Source organism: Brachypodium distachyon, chromosome 3, assembly GCF_000005505.3.
Source record: "Brachypodium distachyon strain Bd21 chromosome 3, Brachypodium_distachyon_v3.0, whole genome shotgun sequence".
Classification (NCBI taxonomy): Eukaryota; Viridiplantae; Streptophyta; class Magnoliopsida; order Poales; family Poaceae; genus Brachypodium; species Brachypodium distachyon.
Genome location: NC_016133.3, coordinates 12,190,342 through 12,211,661, shown reverse-complemented (window position 1 = coordinate 12,211,661; position 21,320 = coordinate 12,190,342). Strand labels below are relative to the sequence as shown.

Sequence of the window (21,320 nt, the reverse complement as noted above, 5' to 3'; positions counted from 1 at the left end):
TGCTTGGAATGCATGCAGGCGATTGATCGATACATGGCCGTATGCATGCATGAACGAGCATGCAGAACTCGATCAATCTTCTGCCATCCACGTTGCTCCCATTAAAAACTCTCTTCTGCCTCAAGTCGTAACCACCATGGAATTGCTACGATGCTCAAAAAGTTAAAAGTTGTACTCTACCAATAAAATGTCGTTAGCGATCGATCGAGCTCGGCGAAATCATTTCGTACCTGCACTGCACGCCACGCACACGTACACTCATCATTACTCGTCCTCCATCGCACGGACCCGAACGGATTATGACTTGTTTGTTTGGACTTCTGCTTCAGTTTTCGGTGTTTCTAGAAATCTTAGCTAGAAGCACCAAAGTACGTCTGAAGGTGTTTCTCAGTTTCATGCGTGAACCGAAGAAATGTTTTTGAAATTGTTAGAAACACCAAGAGTTGAAGTCCAAGCACAAACAAATAGGATCTAAGATTCGGCTTAGATTAACCCAAACGGCAGAAAAACCAAAGCGACCATCCGGGCCCACCTGCAGTGAACCAACCGTGGAGCCCACCTCGCCAGTGATAAACCAATTACAGTACAGTCCACTCCACTCCACTCCACTCAGCTGCAGACGCTCCTGAGCAGTGAGCACTGAGCCTCTGCTGCTAAAAAAATGGCTCCACATAAAAGGCTCGGGTGCAGGGGCAGCGCGTGACTCGACAACAACTGCCCTTTGCCCAGCCGTGCCAATAATAATACTGGCTCGTCCCGCCGCCTCCTGCCATGCCGCAGAAGCGGCACTACTTGTAGGACCAGCCATAGCTGCCTTTCTTCAAGCTACGAGAGATAGGAACCCAGTCTGAGTGAGTGAGTGAGTGAGTGAGTGAGTGAGTGAGCTGCACGACACGGCGGCCGTCGATGCCCGGCCATCGCCGCGCGAGGCTGCCGGTGGTGCTGTAGGCGGCGGCGATGGGGAATAACAAGAAGGGCAGCGGGTCTTCGTCGTCCTCGACGTCGTGGCTGACCGCCGTGAAGCGAGCCTTCCGGTCGCCGTCGTCCAAGGAGGACAGCCCCGCCAGCAAGTCCGCGCGCCTCCGCGACGACGACCGCGGCCCCAACTCCGAAGACGACAAGGTTCACTTCCTCCCCTTCCTCCGTTCTCCTTGCTCGGTGCTCGATTCCTTTGCTGCTTGGTTTAATGGCGTTTTTGGGTGGGGAGCAGAGCAAGCGGAGCGAGAGGCGGAGATGGTTGTTCCGCCGGTCCTCGTCCCCTTCCCCATCTCCGGCACCTCCCGCGCCGCCGCCGGAGCAGTCTCACCAGCAGCGACAGCCGAGGTCGGCGGCGCCTGCCCCGGCCGTGTCGGACGAGCAGCGCCACGCCATCGCGCTCGCCGTCGCCACCGCAGCCACCGCCGAGGCCGCCGTAGCCACGGCGCATGCGGCCGCCGAGGTTGTCCGCCTCACCCGCCCGGCAGCCACCTCGAACGGCAACAACAGCTGCTACGTCCGCGAGCACTACGCCGCCATCCTCATCCAGACCGCCTTCCGCGGCTACCTGGTACGTTCTAGACCTCGCCATTTCCGCCGCCCGATCTCGTTCTTCTTCCAAAAACAGGGGGCGGGCTCTAAAGGTGTTCGACGAAATGTGTGCAGGCGCGGCGCGCGCTGCGGGCGCTGAAGGGGCTGGTGAAGCTGCAGGCGCTGGTGCGTGGCCACAACGTGCGGAAGCAGGCCAACATGACGCTCCGCTGCATGCAGGCGCTGGTGCGCGTCCAGGCGCGCGTCCGGGACCAGCGGATGCGCCTCTCCCAGGACTCCCTCTCCTTCTCCGGCGCCGGCCATGGGGCCAACGGCAATGGCAGCAGCAAGTCCTCCTACAGCGTCGACACCTCCGCCTTCTGGGACTCCAAGTACACCCACGACTACGCCGACCGCCGCTCCATGGTAGTTATCCCTCGCCGGCATTGTTCTCTGGCTAATTGATCCACCTGAGGTTGCTTTGCTTGGATTGGGGTTGATGGATTTGGGTATTGCAGGAGCGGTCGAGGGACGGGAGCAGCTTCGCGGCCGCCGAGGACTGGGACGACCGGCCGCGGACCATCGAGGAGATCCAGGCGATGCTGCAGACGAGGAAGGACGCTGCTCTCAAGCGTGAGAGGGCGCTCTCCTACGCCTTCTCCCACCAAGTAAGACATTGATCACACTCTGTTTTGTTCTGTTCGGGACATTGATTGGTTGCATTCCAAGTGTTCGATCTTATTCCTGTGTGGTGTTTTCGAAGATCTGGAGGAACCCGGCGCCGTCGGTGGAGGAGGAGATGGACGGGGAGCAGCCGCGCTGGGCGGACCGGTGGATGGCGTCTCGGGCCTCGTTCGACACCAACCGAAGCAGCAGGACGGCGGCGGCGGCGGCGGCGCCAGGCCGCGCGTCGACGGACCACCGTGCCCACCAGCAGCATGTGAAGACGCTGGAGATGGACACGTCGCGGCCCTTCTCCTACTCCACGCCGAGGCGGCAGCAGCAGCAGCAGCAGCAGGCTCCGGCCCACGGGAGCGGCTCGCCGATGCACCACCGGGCCACGCCGTCGCCGGGGAAAGCGCGGCCGCCGGTCCAGGTGCGCTCCGCCAGCCCGCGCGCCAACGGAGGAAGCTACACGCCGAGCCTCCACTCCCAGCGGCTGCAGCACGCGTCGTCGGCGGCGGTGCCCAACTACATGGCGGCGACGGAGTCGGCCAAGGCGCGCGTCCGCTCCCACAGCGCGCCAAGGCAGCGGCCGGCCACCCCGGAGCGCGGCGGCGCCGACCGGTACCTGCAGCAGGTGCAGCACGCCGGCGGCGGCGCGTTCAGCGTCTCCTCCGCCGCCGCATCGAGCGCGAAGAAGCGGCTGTCGTTCCCGGCGGCGGCGGACACGTACAGCGGCGGAGGAGGAGGGTACGCGCAGAGCCTGCGGAGCCCGAGCTTCAAGAGCGCGGCGGGGCGGTTCAGCTCCGAGCAGCGGTCCACCGTGTCTTCCCTCTCGTGCGCGGAGAGCCTCGGCGGGGAGCCGGTCTCGCCGTCCTCCACCACCGACCTCCGCCGCTGGCTCCGCTGACCTGCCCTCGCCGCAGCCGCCGGCAAGGTGTTCGTCGCAATGCCTTCCACCACGTCTTGTACTCTGCTCAGCTTGTTCCCCCCCCCCCCCCCCCCCCCCCCTCCCGTAGGCCAAAAAAATCTATTCGTTGACGATTCCTTTTTCGCGTGTGCGTATGGGGCCGAGGCGTCAGGCATTCAGTGCGGGTTGCAAGCTGGAAAGAGTAGTTCGTTAGTCGGGTCGCGTTGGAGTGTGGAAAAGCGGAAAAGGTCGGCAAAGCAGCTTTTAGGTGCGTCGGGCAGCGTAGGAGGCGCCTTTCGCTTTTCCCGCCTTTCAGCTTCGTGTTTCGAGCAGAGATACTAGTGGAGGGCAATGGCGCCTAGTGCTAGTGCTGACAAGAAGGTTAGGAAATTTGTGCTGAAATTTGAATCAACGAGCAGATCGTCGAGCTTGGCTGAAGTTTTGAGAAAAATTGCATCCTGAAGCCTTGTTCCTTGTTTTGTTCAACTACTTCTTCCGTTCAACAAAAGATATCTTAAATTTTGTTGTCAAAATTTGAATGTATCGACATGACTTAGTGTATAAATGCATTCAAATTTAGTCAAAGTTGAAAGTGAGTACTATTCTTGTTTGTACTGTTGTATTTAACTGTTTCTTAATCTGCTGACAAGAAGGTTAGTGAGCAGATCGAGTTTTGCCGAAGTTTTTTCTAAACAAGATTGGATGTTCAAGTCTTGTTTTGTTCAACTAGTCTTCTTCTTTTTTTTTCCTCCTGTATTCAACAGTTTCTTAACTTGCTCGTTCCTTTATACGTAAAATCAGAGAAACAAACGGAAGACGTTTTCAGGTGCGGGCACTATCCAACGGTTGGGTGCTCTGTTTTGCTAGTGGTTGCACGACCGGTCTACTTAGGACGTACGGGCAATATATTTGTTGCGGTGCAGGCGATGCAGGGACAAGGACTGGGGCTGTGCGCGCGTGCATGCATGTGCATTTCTGTGGCGCTTGTCCTTTGTTGCTAGCTCGGGAGCTTGGATATGATTGGCTTGTCTCGACGCTATCCAGATTCCACATGCCGTCCTGAGTTCTGACCACTGTCCTTGCTTTGCTTAATCGGCCACTGGATCGATGTCAATCAGAAGGGACCAAAACAAAAACGAACTGCTCTTAACTCCTCCTCCCTCCGTTCCGGTTTATTATGGGCCCCCAGGCATGTTTAACTAATCTATCATAAGTTTTATATCGCAAGAATTATATCATTAGAAACTAAAATGTTCTATTTTTTAGGTATACGTTTTGTGATATAAAAATCATGTTAAATTAGTTAAGTTTTTAACCTAGAAATGTGTTGGGGCCGCATATACCAAAATGGAGGTAGTAATTCCTAACACGTAGTCTCTCTAAGGATTCTAAATTCTTAACTCAAATTTGTCCAAATATAGATGTATCTAATTTTAAAAAACGTCTAAATACATATAATATTTCAATAACAATTTACCATCGGAGAGAGTAGCTATTCGAATGCTAGCTCCATTGCTGTAACAACGATTCCTTCAGTATGGAGATCTGGCTCATCGACTGATCGACGTAGCAACCGACAGCAACGAGTGGGGCGCCGATGTGTACGTGCCGGTGTCTATCTCCACTCCAGAACATGGAACAAGTCACCAGGCATGCACATCGGACGGCTGTCAAATCACTGAACCGAGACGATGACGAAGCCATGACTTTGCGAACCAGTATGGCCAATGTTCATTCAACATGATAAATCATTTCTTCTCGGAGAAAAGCGAGCTGTGAAGGGTGAGCTAAATCTCGACCGTTCGTACCGAATCGGATGGCTGGTACGTACAACCTCGATGGAGACCAACAGGTTAATTTGTCTCGTAAGAGCAAAACGGCGTAATTAAGGAAAATTCCAGGTGAGAAAGCAGCTCGGAATACGAGAGCTGGAGCATTCCGTTTGATTTGGTTCGGCGGTACCGTTGCGCTAGCTGTTTAAATTCGCGCGCCGTCGTTGCTAGCTTAGTGGCCGGACGCGTAGTAGGCAGTACCTCATCGGGTGGGCTACAAGTACTAGTGTCATGTGATGTGAGTAACATGCTTAGGGTTGGATGCAGCACAGGCTGAGTAGACAGCAGTGGATCAATCATTCTAGCGGTGGTCCCGTTCTAGCGGCGAGGGATCACCGAGGAGACCATTCTTGCGTGCATCAAATTTGTTTAAAAATAGATGTATCTATTTTAAAATATTCGATAAGAATTATGAGAGGAAGCAGCACTGTAGTACAGTATAGCTAGGTAGGACCTGGGAGTACCATGAACATGCATGTGTAGTTGTGTACTTGCTGTTGATAAAAATTTGAAACCCCCGTTTTTTAATCCTAGTCCTGATAGTGATATGTATACTCGCTCCATTGTGCTTCTTGCTATCTTTAATTAGCTCAGCTTCTGCTGAGATGTGAATGCTGAAATTTCTTTAATTTTTTATGATACATATTTTAGTGACAATCTGATTTTCTGTTGTAAAATGATGGATGTGATATTTTCTCTTAAATTTTTTCTGGGGAAATTTAGTTTACTGTTTTAACTAACAAGCTCAGAGGGGAGAAAACTGTTATGAAGGAGATTGATTTTTTTTTGAGAGGTGAAGGAGATTGATTAGCTTTGAACAAATCTCATTTTTTTTTTGAGCGAAAGCTTTAAACAAATCTCATGAGCCTGGATTTTCTTCGATGGGTTGTATCTGCGAATCAAATACCAGGCCCGACTTGAAGAGTCGTGTCGTCGCAGCCCAGCCCAGCCCAACCCTTACCAGGCTGCATTGTTGAGATTGCTTTTAACTTTGCGTCCTTGAGCGGTTCAGCCTCCTAACTTGTGCAAAGCAAACAATGCAGCAAGTTAAACGTGACCGACTCTGGTAAAAAAAAAAGTTAAACGTGACCGACAGAAATATGCCACCAGCCAGCTTATATAACTCGACAGCAAGTTAATCGGCTTTGGTTGATCGATCCAAAGACTAGCAGTAGTAGCTACCTACCTCGAATTAACTTGTGGTTAACCTCTGACAGGGACGTGCGATCCAGTATCGATCTAGTGTCACTTTAATAAAATCCATTTGGCATAGCGACCGGCGCCAAATCACAAATGTTTTCTTTCTTCGAGCCAGATCTCTCTTTCGTGATCCTCGAGCTGCTGCTGCTGCTGCAATTAATCCTCGTGTTACTAATTGACAAGGACGTCCACGTAGACCTCTAATTTCTCACTTCCATGCGGGACCCACCACGCCACGCATGCATGCATGTAAGTGCAATCGATTTTCTGTACGTCTGTGCAGCGTGCATGCACACGTTTGCATTGATTAGTTACGTGCGTGGACTAGCTATACAAGTCTGCGTGCATGCACTTGCCGTGCACGGCCGGTAGTTTAATTTGCTGGAGATTATCGTTGATCAGTATATATGGAGGAGATTTTTTTTTAGAATATATATGGAGGAGATTAGGAGCACTACTTCAGGAGCGAGCCTGTGGCGGATCGGAGCGGAGATCGAGCTTGAGGAACAAGACAAGGTCGATGCTCGCTGCGGACTCGAGCACGGGCGTGCTCCGGGGCAGGAAGAGCGTGTGGAGGTAGGCTTGTTGCGGCCGAATGCGGAGGAGCACGGCGGCGGCTAGATGGGCCCCAGCCCGAGCGAAGAAGAAGCCCGAAGCCCGAAGCCCTAGCGACGCTGGGAGAGCCTGTCGAAGAGCTCCCGTGGCCGTGGGGAAATTGGCTTTACCCGTTTACCAGAGGCGTTCAGCGGGTAATTCCCCATACCCGCTCCCTTCCATTTGGGGTTGCACGGTTATCCACTGGGTATTCGGCAATGGATGCCCAACGCCATCCAGATCACTACTATAATGTACCCCTGCACTGCATACATGTGGACTTCTTTTTTGAAAGTGTGTATATACGTACTGAACAGACGTGCCAAACTAATCGACTTTGACAATGCATGCATGCATGTGTCTTGGCGCCATCAAATCTACGTACACGACTGTGTAGAAATTAATTACAAATCCATTGTCAATACATACACTTAAGAAGTTAAGATCGATGTTTTAGGAAAGCTAGAGTGAGACAGTGGCACTACCACAGAAAGGTTTATCAATAACGGTAAAAAAAGTGCATCAGTAACGGTCGGAGCCGTCGTTACTAATTTCTTGCCAGTAACGATGGGTATCATCAGTAACAGTCGTCAGTGACGGTCACGTTTCCGCGCACGCAACTGATGACTGGCACATCAATAACGGTTACTTTGCCACATCAGTGTTGGGCGAGCGAACGACACTGACACATTTTCAGTAATTAAAAAATTAATTAAAACCACAGAAAATACACAACACATATATATTTGGAATACACATCACATCACATGTATTTCGAATTAAAATCACATCCACATCATTTAAAGCATACAAATGTATATAAAGCCACATCATTTAAAGCATATAAAGAATACAAATGTATCACACTTCACGACATTGATTACAAAGTGTCAAAATTTCGTAGCAAAATCAAGTTTAAGGCTATTGTTGTGGGTGAACCCTAGTAACCACTTGTTCCACGTGTTCGTAGAAGTTCTCACTAGCCTTGATGACCTCATTGTTGATGAGATGGGCGAACTCCCTTTGAATGTTATACACGATCCATTTAGATCGGTGTGCCATTGTCATTCGGGGCTGTCAGTACTCTTCCACAGCTGCGATTGACCCCTTCCACTCAGGTTTGAACATGATGGCCTTCTCCATAAGAATGTGACAGCAGTAGTAGTCACAGTACACACTGCCGGCCGGCTGTTGCTGGCAAAGGAACCTGTGGTTGTGGTGAGGCTCGTCTTTATAGCCATTTACCAGCTAGTTTTCCCTTACTCGCAACTTTCCAGGCAGTGTTAATGAGTGATCTGATGGGTTTTCAGTAGCGACCTCGAACACCTTTCTTCGAAAGTAGTGAATCGAAATAGTACACCACGGACCAAGGCAAACAAATGAGTAGTGTCACCCAATGGTCTCTGTTTTCAAAAGAAACAAACTTTAGTAACTATGGATGTATAAGAAATACTGAATTAGAAAAAACAAACGGTTCCATATATAAAATTCAACTTACTCCAAATTAATGAAGAAGAGGATAAAGTCGTGGTCCGCGTATTTCTCCAGACATGCCACCAAGTATTTAGACATCAGGGTTCTTGAGTGATCCTTTTCTGGCTCCAGACTGATGTCACCGTAGTTGAACACCACGGGGTCTAGAATGCCTATTTTTGACAGCAAGTAACCCTAACCCTAACAGCGGAGGCAGAGGGGAGCGTGTGCACCTGGGGTCGGAGGAAGACGGCGCGGGGTTGGGTCGTCGCGGAGGAAGACGACGCGGGGTCGGGCGGCGGCGTCAGGCTCGGGCGGCGTCGGGCTCGGGGTCGGGCTCGGGGATGACGGCGCGGGCTCGGGGACGGCGGCTGGAGGAGGGAGGCGACGGCGCGGGCTCGTCGGAGGAAGACGGCGCGGGCTCGGGGACGGGGGCGGGAGGAGGGAGATGATGGAGCGGGCTCGGGGACGGCGGCGGGAGGAGGGAGATGACCGCGCGGGCTCGGGGACGACAGCGACGGCGGCGCGAAAATCCGGCAAGGCTTCACCCGCGCGAGGGTCAGAGCGCCCACTGCTAGTCGGCTGTGAAGCGACGCGCGGGCGAGAAGAGGCGAGAAGAATAACTGATTAGGTTTGGGGTGTCTTTTTATATGTCGAAGCACATCAGTAACGGGCGGCTAGTGGATCGATCGCCACTGATGAGTCCCTATACATCAGTAACGGGCGAGCCACTAAGTGACCGTTGCTGATGTGCGCACATCATTAACGGGCGACAGAGCGACCGACCGCTACTGATGAGCCCTTATAGATCAGTAACAGTCACAGAGTAGTTGATCGTTACTGATGTGCTACTATGCTTGTTAGTCATTTGAACCAATTTAAATTTAGAAAACCTGTCCCTTTTAAATTATGTTTGAGGAATAAATTCATGCGTTTGTCTAGTATTTGTGCTAAATTATATTCAAAACATTCATCACATGCATACACAAAAGTACATCGATCACACATAATTTCACTTAGTACAAAGTTTGCATTCAAATTCAGCCCAAGTACATTACAATGTGACTACTAGGCCTTCTCCTTCCTTCGGTAAGTCATAACTTGACTTCTCGCAGTAGTGCTTCTGAGGTAGGATTTTTGTGGTATTTTCTCGCTCTTGCTCCCATCAGTTTTTCTTTTCCCTCTCCTTTTCCTCGTTAATATCGTGCGTTCCGCTTCTTCGTCATCTGCGGCGGTCGTCGGATCATGGAAACCTTCGTAGTGTTTTTGTGAAGTAACTCCGTCCACTCCAACAATGCTTCTTTTCCCTCTTCTTACTACGACGGAGCCTTTATTTGCCGGGTCGTCTATGTAGAATATCTGCCTGCATTGTTTAGCAAAGACCCATGGTTCCTCTCTTGCCGGGATTTTTCTCACGTCAACTTGTTCACGAGGGATCTCAGGAGGTACCACCATCGTCGTGAACCTGTGACTTTCTTCTTTGTCACCTTTGGTCCATCTTACACGGAACATTGGGATCTTTGTGATCGAGTACTCCAATTCCCAGATTTTCTCGATAACGCCGAAGAACGCTTTGGTTTTGCTGTTGTCGTCGGTCGCGGTCTCAGAAGTCAAGACTACACCACTATTTTGATACGTGCTTTTACGGTCCTGAGACGCAGTGTAGAAGTTATAGCCATTGATCGCATATGATTGCCAAGTAGAGACGTGGTAAGCAGGTTCTCGTGACAAATATGCAACCGTCTCTTCAGATTCATTGGTCGTCTCCCTGCCGTACCAATAATTCTTCAGCCACGTTGCGAATGTTTTATTGTGCTCCCAGTGGATCCAGACTTCTCCTCTTTTAGGGTTTCATTTCGCAGTTGTTCCATGTGCATTTCCTGATAAGGCCGGCAGCAATCGGCAGTTTGCAACACAACCAAATGTGCTCTTTCAAAGTCAGCTTCCCTTCCTCTTCCATAGACATTAAGGAATGTATGTCCAAGGCCACTTTCACCTTCGAGCTTGCCCTTGTGCCATGATTCGGGAACACCTATTGATTTCTGATCGGCCAACTTCTTCTGCCCTAAAGCCTTCCACAATGCTACCTTCCGGACGCGATCTGTTACGAACGTAGCGCTTCAGAACCCCGTTGTATCGTTCAGAGCCATACATGTTAAGCAGGAACGAGGGCCCTAGGGACAAGATCTCATCGCATATGTGGATCATTAGATGGACCATGATATCGAAGAATGATGGAGGGAAGAACATTTTGAGTTCGCACCGAATCTGTATCATACTATCCTACAGTATCTGGCATCGTCTAACGGTGATTGACTTCTGCGAGATTGTCTCCCTTACGTGCAGCTCCATGATACCTCTGATTGCGACTGGAAGTAACTGAGTGAGTATGACATGGTTGTCGTGAAACTTCATGCCAGATAGCTTGTGACTCTTCATGTCAACTAGATGCTTGATGCTCGACGAGTAGTTCGATGGGACTTTAATGCCCTGCAGGCACTGGCACATGCTATGCAACTCGTCTTTGTACAGGTTGTAACCTGCAAGACGACACCGCGTGGTCACCGTCACGAAACCATTCTTGTCGGCTGCTGACACTTGATCTTTGCCCCACAACTCTTTTCTGATAGACATGAGTTCCAGGTCCTCTCGTGCATTGGGTCCATCTTTCGTCTTCTCTAGAATGTTCATCAGCAACCCCAGCATGATGTCGCATACATTTTTCTCCACGTGCATGACATCTATGCTATGGCGGCATTCCAAATGTGCTAGTACTCCAGATCCTAGAATACGGACCTCCTTTTCCACACGACGCCTTCAGGTTCCTTATATTTCTTCGCAGCAATCTTTCCGGGAACAACTTCAAGATCGTTCACAATTTTGAGGATTTGAATACCAGACTTCTCCTTCGGCGCTGTCCCGTGCTCCGTCTTCCCATTGAACCTTTCCTTGTCATCTCTCCAAGGGTCTTTAGCATCTAACCACTTTCGGTGGCCTATGTAAACAATTTTGGATGAAGCGTGCAACTTCTCCGGTGTCACCTGGCATAAAGTATTTCCATTCGTGGGGTAGTCATGCACGCAGGTCAGAAGCGCCGCTCTCATCGTGAAGTACTACCTGCTGTTTGCATCCCAAACCACTCTGCCAGGGTTCCAAAGCTGCTTCAGCTCATCCTTCACTAGCTTCAGATACACATTTAGATCAGCTCCCGGCTGCTTTGGACCCTGTATGAGCATGCACATGTGGATGAATTTTCTCTTCATGATTAACCATGGAGGAAGGTTGTATACAAACAAAATCACTGGCCATGTGCTGTGCTTGTTATTCATGTTTCCGAAAGGATTTATCCCGTCAGTGCTGTGACCGAGCCTCAGGTTTTTGGGCTCTGCCCCGAAACCTGGAAATGCCGTGTCGAAATTCCTCCACTGAGTCCAATAGGCAGGGTGTCTTAGGAACCCAGCTTCCTCCACACGGTAGTGCCCGTCAGGATCGAATACAGCCTGCTCCGGATCGTGATAGACGAGATACCTCGTGTCCTTAACGTTCTGCATCCAACGCTCAACTCGGCCACCTGCCGTAAGATACCAGACAGTCTTTGCCGGCCTGCCCTTCATCACTTCTTCCCCATCGTCTTCGCCAGCTCTGGCGTTTTTCTTCTCGTATCTCGATGCACCGCATATGTGGCAGCTCTCATGGTTCTAATACTCTCCAATGTATACCATGCAGTCGTTTGGACATGAATGATGTTTCACGCAATCTAATCCAAGCGGGCATGTAATCTTTTTCGTCTCGTATGTGCTCTTGGTCAACTTGTTTGGCTGTGGAAAAACCGAAGCAAGGTAACTCAACAAGTCCGTGAAGCCCTTGTCTGACCAGCATGATGCTGCCTTCAGTCTCAAAAGTTCGAGTTTTACTTCGAGCACGTTGTTTTCTTCGCCAGCTCCATCATACAAGGATGTGTTTGCGTCCTCCAACAATTTTTGAACTGAGCGGACCGTGCCTCATCTTCGGGGTCCTCCAGCTGGTCCCGTAGGAACGAGTCATCTAGCATTTCGGCAATCCTGCCACGTGGAGCTCCTTCACCTTTCACATTAGTCTCCTCATCGACCCTTATTTCTTCCTCGGAATCATTCGCCAGATCATACCGCATGACATGATCATCTTCGCTACCAGTACCGACATCAACCGCATCCTCCCCGTGACAAGTCCAGCGTGAATAAACTTCCACCAAACCCGATGCCAGCATGTGCATTTGAACATATTCAGGCTTCATCATGCATGTGTTTCCACATTTGCGACATGGACAACACATCATCACAAATCCTTTTCGTTCCATATCACCTTTCGCGATTCCAAAAAAGACCGTCCATTCAGTTATCCATCGAGCATTGATTCTTTCCGTGGCGTACATCCAAGAACGGTCCTTCGATCTACAACACAATACACAAGAACACACAAAGCAAAATAGTTAGCCTAATAATTAACAAGGGGTTTAAGGTGTTAATTAACCGGGGTTAAGGGGCTAACTAAAATTTTGAAATTAGGAACATTCGGAGAGAAATTGGAGGCCGGCGAGAAAGATCAGGAGGGAGAGAGAGCTCGCAAGGGAGAGGGAAGCTCCGGGCGACGAGGAGGAGGCCGCATTTTGGCCGGCGGCCGGAGCTCAAAAATTTGAAATTGGGGAACTTCGGAGAGAACTTGGAGGCCCGCGAGAAAGATCAGGAGGGAGAGAGAGCTCGCAAGCGAGAGGGAAGCTTCGGGCTCAAAAAATGGAGCTCACCGCCGGCGAGCTCCAAAAATGGAGCTCGCCGGAGATGGGGGGGCGCCGCCTGCCATGGAGATGGGTGCCGCCGGCCGGGGCAGAGAGGAGGAAGGGAGAGGGAGGAGAAGGGGCTACCTGGGCTCGCCGGCGACCATGGCGGCCGATTTGGGCAGCGCTTCGCCGTTGCCGGAGAAGAAGGGGCCGCAATTTGCCCAGTGTATTTAAACCGCGACAATCATCAGTGGCGGTCGGGACATGGGCGACCGTTACTGATAATAGAAGATACATCAGTAACGGTCGCTTTAATTCGGCCCGTTACTGATGTACCACACATCAGTGGCGGTCACGTTAGGGTGACCGTTACTGATGTATTACTCATCAGTAACGGTCGTCTCTTAATCGACCGTCACTGATGTCTCTCGCGAGGAGTGATGGTACATCAGTGGCGGTCGCCTCGCGCAACCGTCACTGATGTATGGCTGGGCGGGGACAGGCAAATCCCGCTCTGTTCATCAGTAACGGTCGCGGCCGTGACCGACACTGATGTTGTTCATCAGTCACGGTCGCGCCGGACCCGTTACTGATGTGCCATGAGATATAAACCGTTTTGTAGTAACGTGGGATCGACCTCCAATTAATCAACGTATAGGTAGTGACAAGGACGTATGATTAATTGAGCATAGATCTTGCTCCACGTTACGTTGAAATTTGCATAGAAAGTTAACTTGCAATCCGCGAGGACTTCATTTAGTTCAGTAATATTCGCAGTGCTTTCTCAAGATTAATTAATGGGTGATTGGTCTGAAGATAAGAACGAAACATGAATGAATTAAAATTAACCACACGTTCTCTAGTTAGGCAAAGGAAAGATCGCTGAAGTTTCGATTGGCAAGCGCCGGCCGTAACATATATAGTTCCAAAATTTGTTGAAACTAGCCATCTAGCTAGCTAGTAGTAATCGGTCGGAAATATATACGTGTCGTCATGTATGTTACATGCGCGTTAATAAAGTGCGTAAAATTATTTACTACTCCCTCCGTCTCATATTAACCGATTTAAATTTGTATAAATATGGATGTATATATCTATATTCAAAATATGTTAAATACATATAATATTTATATTAATATGAGAGGGGGTACTTGCTTAATCTTCAATTCCTGCCGGTGGATGCCAATGGATGCCAGCTTCTGATCCTATCCGTGTGTTATACATGTGGGTTAGTTTGCATAAATTAAATCCCTTACATACCTTTGTCTTGCCAGGATTCCCACCAATCATACCAGCTTTTCCTCTTGTTTAGCTTAACCAATATATCCCAGCGCACTTCTCCGATCTTTTTTTAGTTAACTAGCCAAAATGTCCGTGCGTTGCAATGGCACAACAAAATAAATTGTACACTTGAAAATATGCATTAAAACTTTTTCTCTTTGGTCTTTTTTGACGAGCATCAAACACCAACAGATTTAGGATTTCCCTGTATTTTCTGATAGATCCCACATGTCAATGACACATTTTTTTTCCTTTTCTTCCTCTCGTCACACCACCTCCCTCGACTTGTCTCGTGCGGTACAAATACAATGTTGCAAACAAATTTCTGCGAAGGTTCAAACATCAATTGCATTCAGATTTGTGTACATTATATATTCCTAATTCAAGCAATACGAAAAGTAATCAACCTGCACTGTCTCTCAGCCTCTCGGTCCTACCCGCATGAGTATCACTTGATCTGGACCGGTACAACATGTTCAATTGAGGTTTATTAATTTCAACACAATTAACTCAATTCTTGGATACATAAAAAAACACAAAGTTCAAAAGCTATTTTCAGGAGCTCTAAAAAAAAGCTATTTTCAAGAGAGATGAAATTGGCATTTGTAAACTCGTGCATAACTGATCACCTCCATCATCGGTGCAGACGTGCGCGTGCCTGCGGCATCCGCATGAGGACGGACTCCTCAGCGGCGGCCTCTGCCCTAGCCTCAGACCGGCAGCTGGCGACGGCGTCCACGACCTGACGCAGTGATATGCGGCTCGGGCGGACGAAGTTTCCGGCTGTTGACGATACGGGGGCTGGCCAGCAGTATGTACTCGGCAGCAGGTACTCGATCGCAAGCTCTAAATTTTTTTATAGATCGATAGATGGGTGGATATTTATATTTGGCAGTTCATATTGTTATCTGAAACTTATGTATTCTTCCGTGGATGCCGCGAAGCTTATGTATTCTTCCGTGGATGCCGTGAACTTTATGTATTCTTCCGTGGATGCCGATGAGTGGGTTCCAGTCCAATTCGGTGCAGGTAACGGGCCAGCCTGCTTAGTAGGTCTAATATACATGCAATCTTGAGGGGTCCATAAATTTTTTGGAAAGTTTGATAGACGACGGTGAAGAGAAGGATCCGTATTTTTTAGATTGGTATTGATTTAACGAACAGGCATGCGTCTGTTTTCGGTAATTCCTCACGTACTAGCTCCCAAATCCCAGCTAATTAAAGCCTATAGTCTTTCATATCTACTCCTCAATTAGCTGTCGGTTCTTTTTGAAAACGAGTGAACCAAGGCATTGATCATGCATACACACGTGGCCGGGTTCACCTACCGTACGTGGACCTTAAATCCACAACGACAAAATAAGAAGACGCCGGCCGTCATCGTCTAATATTCGATTTTGGTCGATAAAGGAAACTTTTCTTGTCCCGTGTTATGCCAGATCGAATTAACTTCTGATGCGTCACACACGTTGCTCTCGTTTTTCACTTGGTCGACACGACTTGTCGGCGCCTTTAATTTTGTCTGTTCATCAACACTCTTCTACTGTATATATCTGTATCATCGTCATAGCCCTCTCGACCGACGGCGTAGGGGCGGACCTAGAACGACACTAAACTGGCCGGTGATTTTGGATTATGATTAGCTTTCACTCGTGTAAAACGCTTGTGTTACAATTTTTTTTAAAAAAAATCTGGCGTCCAGGCACCGCCTCGCTGCATGTACTGGTTATGCTCCTAGCTAGTTGTCGATCGTTGTTGTATGTATCGCCTCTCCGCGATCCCTATTTTTAGTTATTTCGATGTGCCGTGAAACCATAAAAAAAATGCAGGGCGTGGCTTATCTGCGCTTGTTTTTTACTTCCTTCGTCCAACAAAAGATGTTTAAATTTATCAAAATTTAGATGTATCTGGACATAACTTAGTGTATACATGTATTCAAATTTGATCAAAGTTAAGACATCCTTTATTGGACCGAGTAAGTAATAAAAAAACTTAAATTTCAGTCGACTTACTAGAGTTATTGTATTAGGCCGATTTAGACGCGATCCAAACTAAATCTGTCAATCGTTCGTTGGAATCTCAAAGGACAAATCAAATCAAACGGCTGAGCAATCCACATATCGCTAGCTATAACTAAGAATCAGTCAATCTTGATATAGCAAAATCGTTAACGGTATTGATATGATTATATAGTAGTCATCGCCATTTTACAGAAAATGTACATTTTGCCTACGTATACATGCAAGTCGTATAATTCGACTCCTCTTATTAATGGTATGTCACGTCATGCCTCATTTCTTGGGCAATTGGTACCACCGCCATCCGGAAGGAGAAAAAAGTGGACTGGTTCCATCGATCTAATCCCAAACACGCTCGTCATCCACGAACACATGCGCTAGTTCAATGACTTTGCATGTATGGCCTGTTGCACCAAACCACCAAGCAGCTAAGCTAGCTTAATTGCCTACTTAATGCCTGACATGGCCACAAGCCATACCCATTCGCTCTCGCATATACTACTATTCATCTTGCCTCGACCAGAACGCTAGCAAGGTTAGGCACTGTTTGTTTGGAATTCAGATTCAGTTTTTGTTGCTTTTAACAATTTCAAAAACATTTTTTCTGTTTACACATGAAACTGAAAAGCAACTCCGGACGTGCTTTTGGTGCTTCTAACTGAGAAGCATGTTCGGAGGTGTTTTCAGCTTCATGTGTAAACGGAAGAATTGCTTTTGAGATTGTTAGAAGTACCAAAAGCTAAAGCAGAAATCCAAACAAACAGTGCCTTAGTCATGTCAGCGGGAGCCTTGTTAATTAACTTGTTACATGTATATATGCTTGCTAGGGTAACTTGCTCACATTAAGAGCCCGGCAGAACTATAGGTACCTATCTAGCTAGGCTTCCTACCAAATGCCAGCTTAATTCTCCTATTGTTTCATAATTAGGTTAACCAATGCGGCCAACAAGCGGTGTTTTCTTTTGTTGTTGTTGAGGGAAGTCAAACAACGAACAAGCCTTGTTTTCCTTTTAAATGTACGTAGGCTCACATGCACGTACCTAAATCTTAGTTTTTCATATCTACTCCTCAAGCAGCTAGCTGCCATTTCTGCTTTTAACTTGCTTGAAGACGCAATGTATATAGATTGAATCAATTAACGGATAAATTAACTGATCATGCATGTGGCGTCACCAACAGTGGACCTTAATCACAAACGACAAATTTAAATAACAACAAGCTGGCATTATGTATTTGATTTAATTTGTTCGGTAAAGAAAAATTTGGAGTGAATCCCATTTTCTACCTCGTGCTTTCACTTTCGTGACAAAATCTACCTCATTTAACGGAATTTCTACAAATTTATCCCACTCAATCAAACTTGTGACACATACTCCAAAATTGGAATGGGATCGCAGATCAATGGTGTAAATCATTTCTCTTTTTCCAGATTCATAGATCGCAGAATGGTGTTAGTCATGATTTATCAGGTTATACTTGGTCGAGACAACATACTGCTGGTTGGTTTGGTGCAATTCCCTGGTGGAAAAAAAGTGTGTGTAAATTGTGGCTGGAAACAACTCTTTTTTGTCGCAAAAAAATAGTATAGTCCTTGGAAGCAACTGCTCTATCAAGCCACTATTTGCTTGACATCATCGTCTGCAGCACCAATTCCTCGGGCAATTAAAATGTGAGGAAGATTAATCAGCTAGCCCACGAGGACACTTAATTTACCCCAAACGAACCTAGCAGAGGATCAGTCAACGAGAACGAAGGTGCAAGACATTCTTCGGAGAGTTTATCCAGATTGTATTATTTTTAGGCGCCTCCCTTCTCTCATTTCTGGCTCCGTTGATCACAAGAAGAAGAAGGAACAACCGAGAAAGAGACAAAACGACGGTTGGCCAATTGAATAACAAATCCATTTGTTGATTATAAAACCCGGGAGCAAGAAAACGTGGACTGGTTCCATCGATCTAATCCCATAAACTACCCGTCGCGATGAACACATGCATGCATTCAGTCCATTATTTGACTTTGCACTGGCATAATGCTGACCAGTTGTTGCACCACACCACACCACACCACCAAGTAGCTAGCTAGCTTAATTGCCTACTTAATGCCTTGCCATCACCACAATCTCCCGTACCCATTCGCTCTCGCATTCATCTCTTGCTTAGACCAGCAAGCAAGGCCAATGGAACTCATCGGCATGCATAAACCGCTTCTCCTCCTCATCATCATGGCGGGGCTCGCCAGCGGCAGCCCACCGCCGGAGCCGGTGGCTTGCACGGGCCGCGGCAACACCGATTGCACGGTGACCAACACCTACGGCTCCTTCCCGGACCGCACGATCTGCCGCGCCGCCAACGCCACGTTCCCAACCACCGAAGCCGAGCTCGTCGCCGCCGTGGCCTCAGCCGCGGCCTCCAAACGCAAAGTCAAAGTGGCCACCAAGCACTCCCACAGCTTCCCCAAGCTGGCCTGCCCGGGGGGCCGTTCCGGCACGATCATTAGCACGGAGCGGCTCAACCGGACGGTGAGCGTGGACGCTGCCAAGGGGCTCATGACGGTGGAGTCCGGCATGGTGCTCCGGGACTTGATCAAGGCTGCCGCGGCAGCGGGGCTCGCGTTGCCGCACTCGCCGTACTGGTATGGGATCACCATTGGGGGGTTGTTGGCGACGGGGGCTCATGGGAGTGGGCTTTGGGGGAAGGGGAGTGCTGTGCATGAGTATGTTGTTGGGATGAGGATCGTGACCCCCGCGCCGGCGAGCGAGGGGTGGGCCGTGGTTAGGGAGCTTGGGGTTGATCATCCTGACCTCGACGCCGTTAAGGTCTCCCTCGGCGTCCTCGGCGTCGTCTCCCAGGTATACATACTTAACATATCCTCTTGGTGCGAATTCAGTTAGTATGTATTTACAAATAATTTTGTGTCTAACTTCCGGTTTATAAATGTGTGCATGTAGGTCACTCTAGCGTTGCAGCCGATGTTCAAGCGGTCAGTGACGTTCGAGAAGCGTGATGACACGGATTTCGCGGCACAATCGGCCGTGTGGGGCGGTCTGCACGAGTTCGGCGACATGGCGTGGCTGCCGCGGCAGGGCAAGGTGATCTACCGCAAGGACGACCGCATCCCCGTCTCGACACCGGGGAACGGTCTCAACGACTATATCGGCTTTCGCGCCAACCCGACTCTCGCGCTCATCACCGCCAGGGCCACGGAGGAGCACCTAGAGAAAGATGGTGATGACATCGCCCGATGCCTGTCGGCACGGGTGCCGGGGGCGTTGTTCGAGCTCCAAGCATACGGTTTCACCAACGATGGATCCTTTTTCACAGGGTACCCCGTGGTTGGGTTCCAGAACCGGATCCAGGCATCCGGGACCTGCATTGGGAGCCGAGAGGATGGACTGCTATCCTCCTGCACGTGGGACCCGCGCATCCGGAGCCCCTTCTTCTATCAATCTGGATTTAGTGTCGCGCTCTCCAAGACACCGGCGTTCATCGCTGACATGCAGAAGCTCCGTGACCTGAACCCACGTGCCTTCTGTGGACTTGACGCGAAGCTAGGAATCCTCCTACGCTACGTCAAGGCGTCATCGGCATACCTCGGCAAATCGGAGGACTCTCTTGATTTCGACGTCACCTACTATCGAAGCTACACCGAGGGTGAGACGCGGGCACACTCCGACGTGATCGACGAGCTTGAGCAGCTAGCATTCGGAAAGTACGGCGCCGTCCCGCACTGGGGCAAGAACCGCAACTTCGCGTTCACCGGTGCCATCACCAAGTACCCCAAGGCCGGCGAGTTCTTGAAGGTGAAGGATCGGTATGACCCTGATGGGATCTTCTCTAGCGAATGGAGTGACCAGGTTCTCGGCATCAAAGGGAGCCCCAACGTCGTTGGGAAGGGTTGTGCTATCGAAGGGCTATGTGTTTGCTCCGATGACTCGCACTGTGCGCCGGAGAAGGGATACTTCTGCAGGCCAGGCTTGGTGTACCAAAAGTCGAGGGTATGCTCGACCCGCCCTGCCGCCACCACCGACCTCAGGGACGAGCTGTAAATTATTAAGCAAGTACATAACTTATTGACCGGGTGTGTTTGAAGACGAAGCAACACTGCATTTCATATGTTCCTGCCTGTGTTTAGATTGCAAATTAAGTTTATGAAAAAAATGTTTGAGTGATTGTGGTTTTTTGATCATTGATTTGTTCTATTTACCTATTTCTGCAGACAGAATTTATCTATGGATCTTTATCTGTGTTTCAGAATATATATACTTCCTCCGTTTTGTAATTCTTGTCGAAATATTACATGTATCTAGACGCATTTTAGGAATAGATACATCCAATTTTAGACAAATTTGAGACAAGAATTATGAAACGGATCGGAGCATTTTTGCTACTTTCCTGGTTGGAATTGCTGTCAGCCTATTCAATTCGTTTCAATATTTTTATCTGGGTTGGAAGCGATTGAACGGCATGTGTTGCATGCTAAGCGCTAAAGGTTAGACTTTAGGACAGATATAGGGGCGATGCATGCATGTATTTATGGTCTAGTCAAAAGGTTTTACAATTCTAATGGTGGTCATGACTCGATCGAGAGCGACGTGCCGTCTGTCGTGCTCACGTATATCATGATCTAGTGTTGGAAATCTAATATTAACCGTGATTTGGTCGAGGATTTAAATAGATTCTGGAGAGAGATATAAAAGGCTGGTGTCAATCATTGACAATTTCTTATTGGAAAATCATTTTTCGTTCTGAAAATACTTCATGCACTCAGGCTCAGCCTTACTTTAATCCACACAAGAATGTTAACAGCAGCAGAGGAGATCGTGAAGAACTGAAGATATGAACTTCGCTGCAGAGCGCCGGAGGATGCCTTCATGGCTTTTAACATGGAAGCTAAGAAGTGATGACTTGGTTCATGACAACAGTATTCACGCGCCAATTGTCAATTAATTTCTGGAACTACCTGGCATCACCGTTGCCAATTGTCAACCAAGTATGTATGTTCAACAAAACCCATGTCCTAATATGTCCTAATATTCTTAACCGGGACTATGCTTCACGTTTAGACTCAGTTCCGTTTGCTCAAATTTCTTC

The 21,320-nt window shown here is 48.9% G+C and overlaps 2 protein-coding genes across 2 annotated transcripts; both read left to right on the top strand.

Annotated features, from left to right (window-relative positions):
* Positions 1-477: 477 nt before the first annotated feature.
* On the top strand, positions 478-3,793 carry LOC100846416 (protein IQ-DOMAIN 14). The gene is made up of 5 exons (XM_003571268.4): positions 478-1,122; positions 1,211-1,546; positions 1,642-1,932; positions 2,025-2,174; positions 2,270-3,793. The coding sequence occupies exons 1-5, from the start codon at positions 958-960 to the stop codon at positions 3,077-3,079; spliced, it is 1,752 nt and encodes a 583-aa protein (XP_003571316.1). The 5' UTR covers positions 478-957; the 3' UTR covers positions 3,080-3,793.
* Positions 3,794-18,264: 14,471 nt separating this feature from the next.
* On the top strand, positions 18,265-20,477 carry LOC100846108 (probable L-gulonolactone oxidase 4). The gene is made up of 2 exons (XM_003571267.4): positions 18,265-19,078; positions 19,178-20,477. The coding sequence occupies exons 1-2, from the start codon at positions 18,329-18,331 to the stop codon at positions 20,273-20,275; spliced, it is 1,848 nt and encodes a 615-aa protein (XP_003571315.2). The 5' UTR covers positions 18,265-18,328; the 3' UTR covers positions 20,276-20,477.
* The last annotated feature ends 843 nt before the right edge of the window (positions 20,478-21,320 follow it).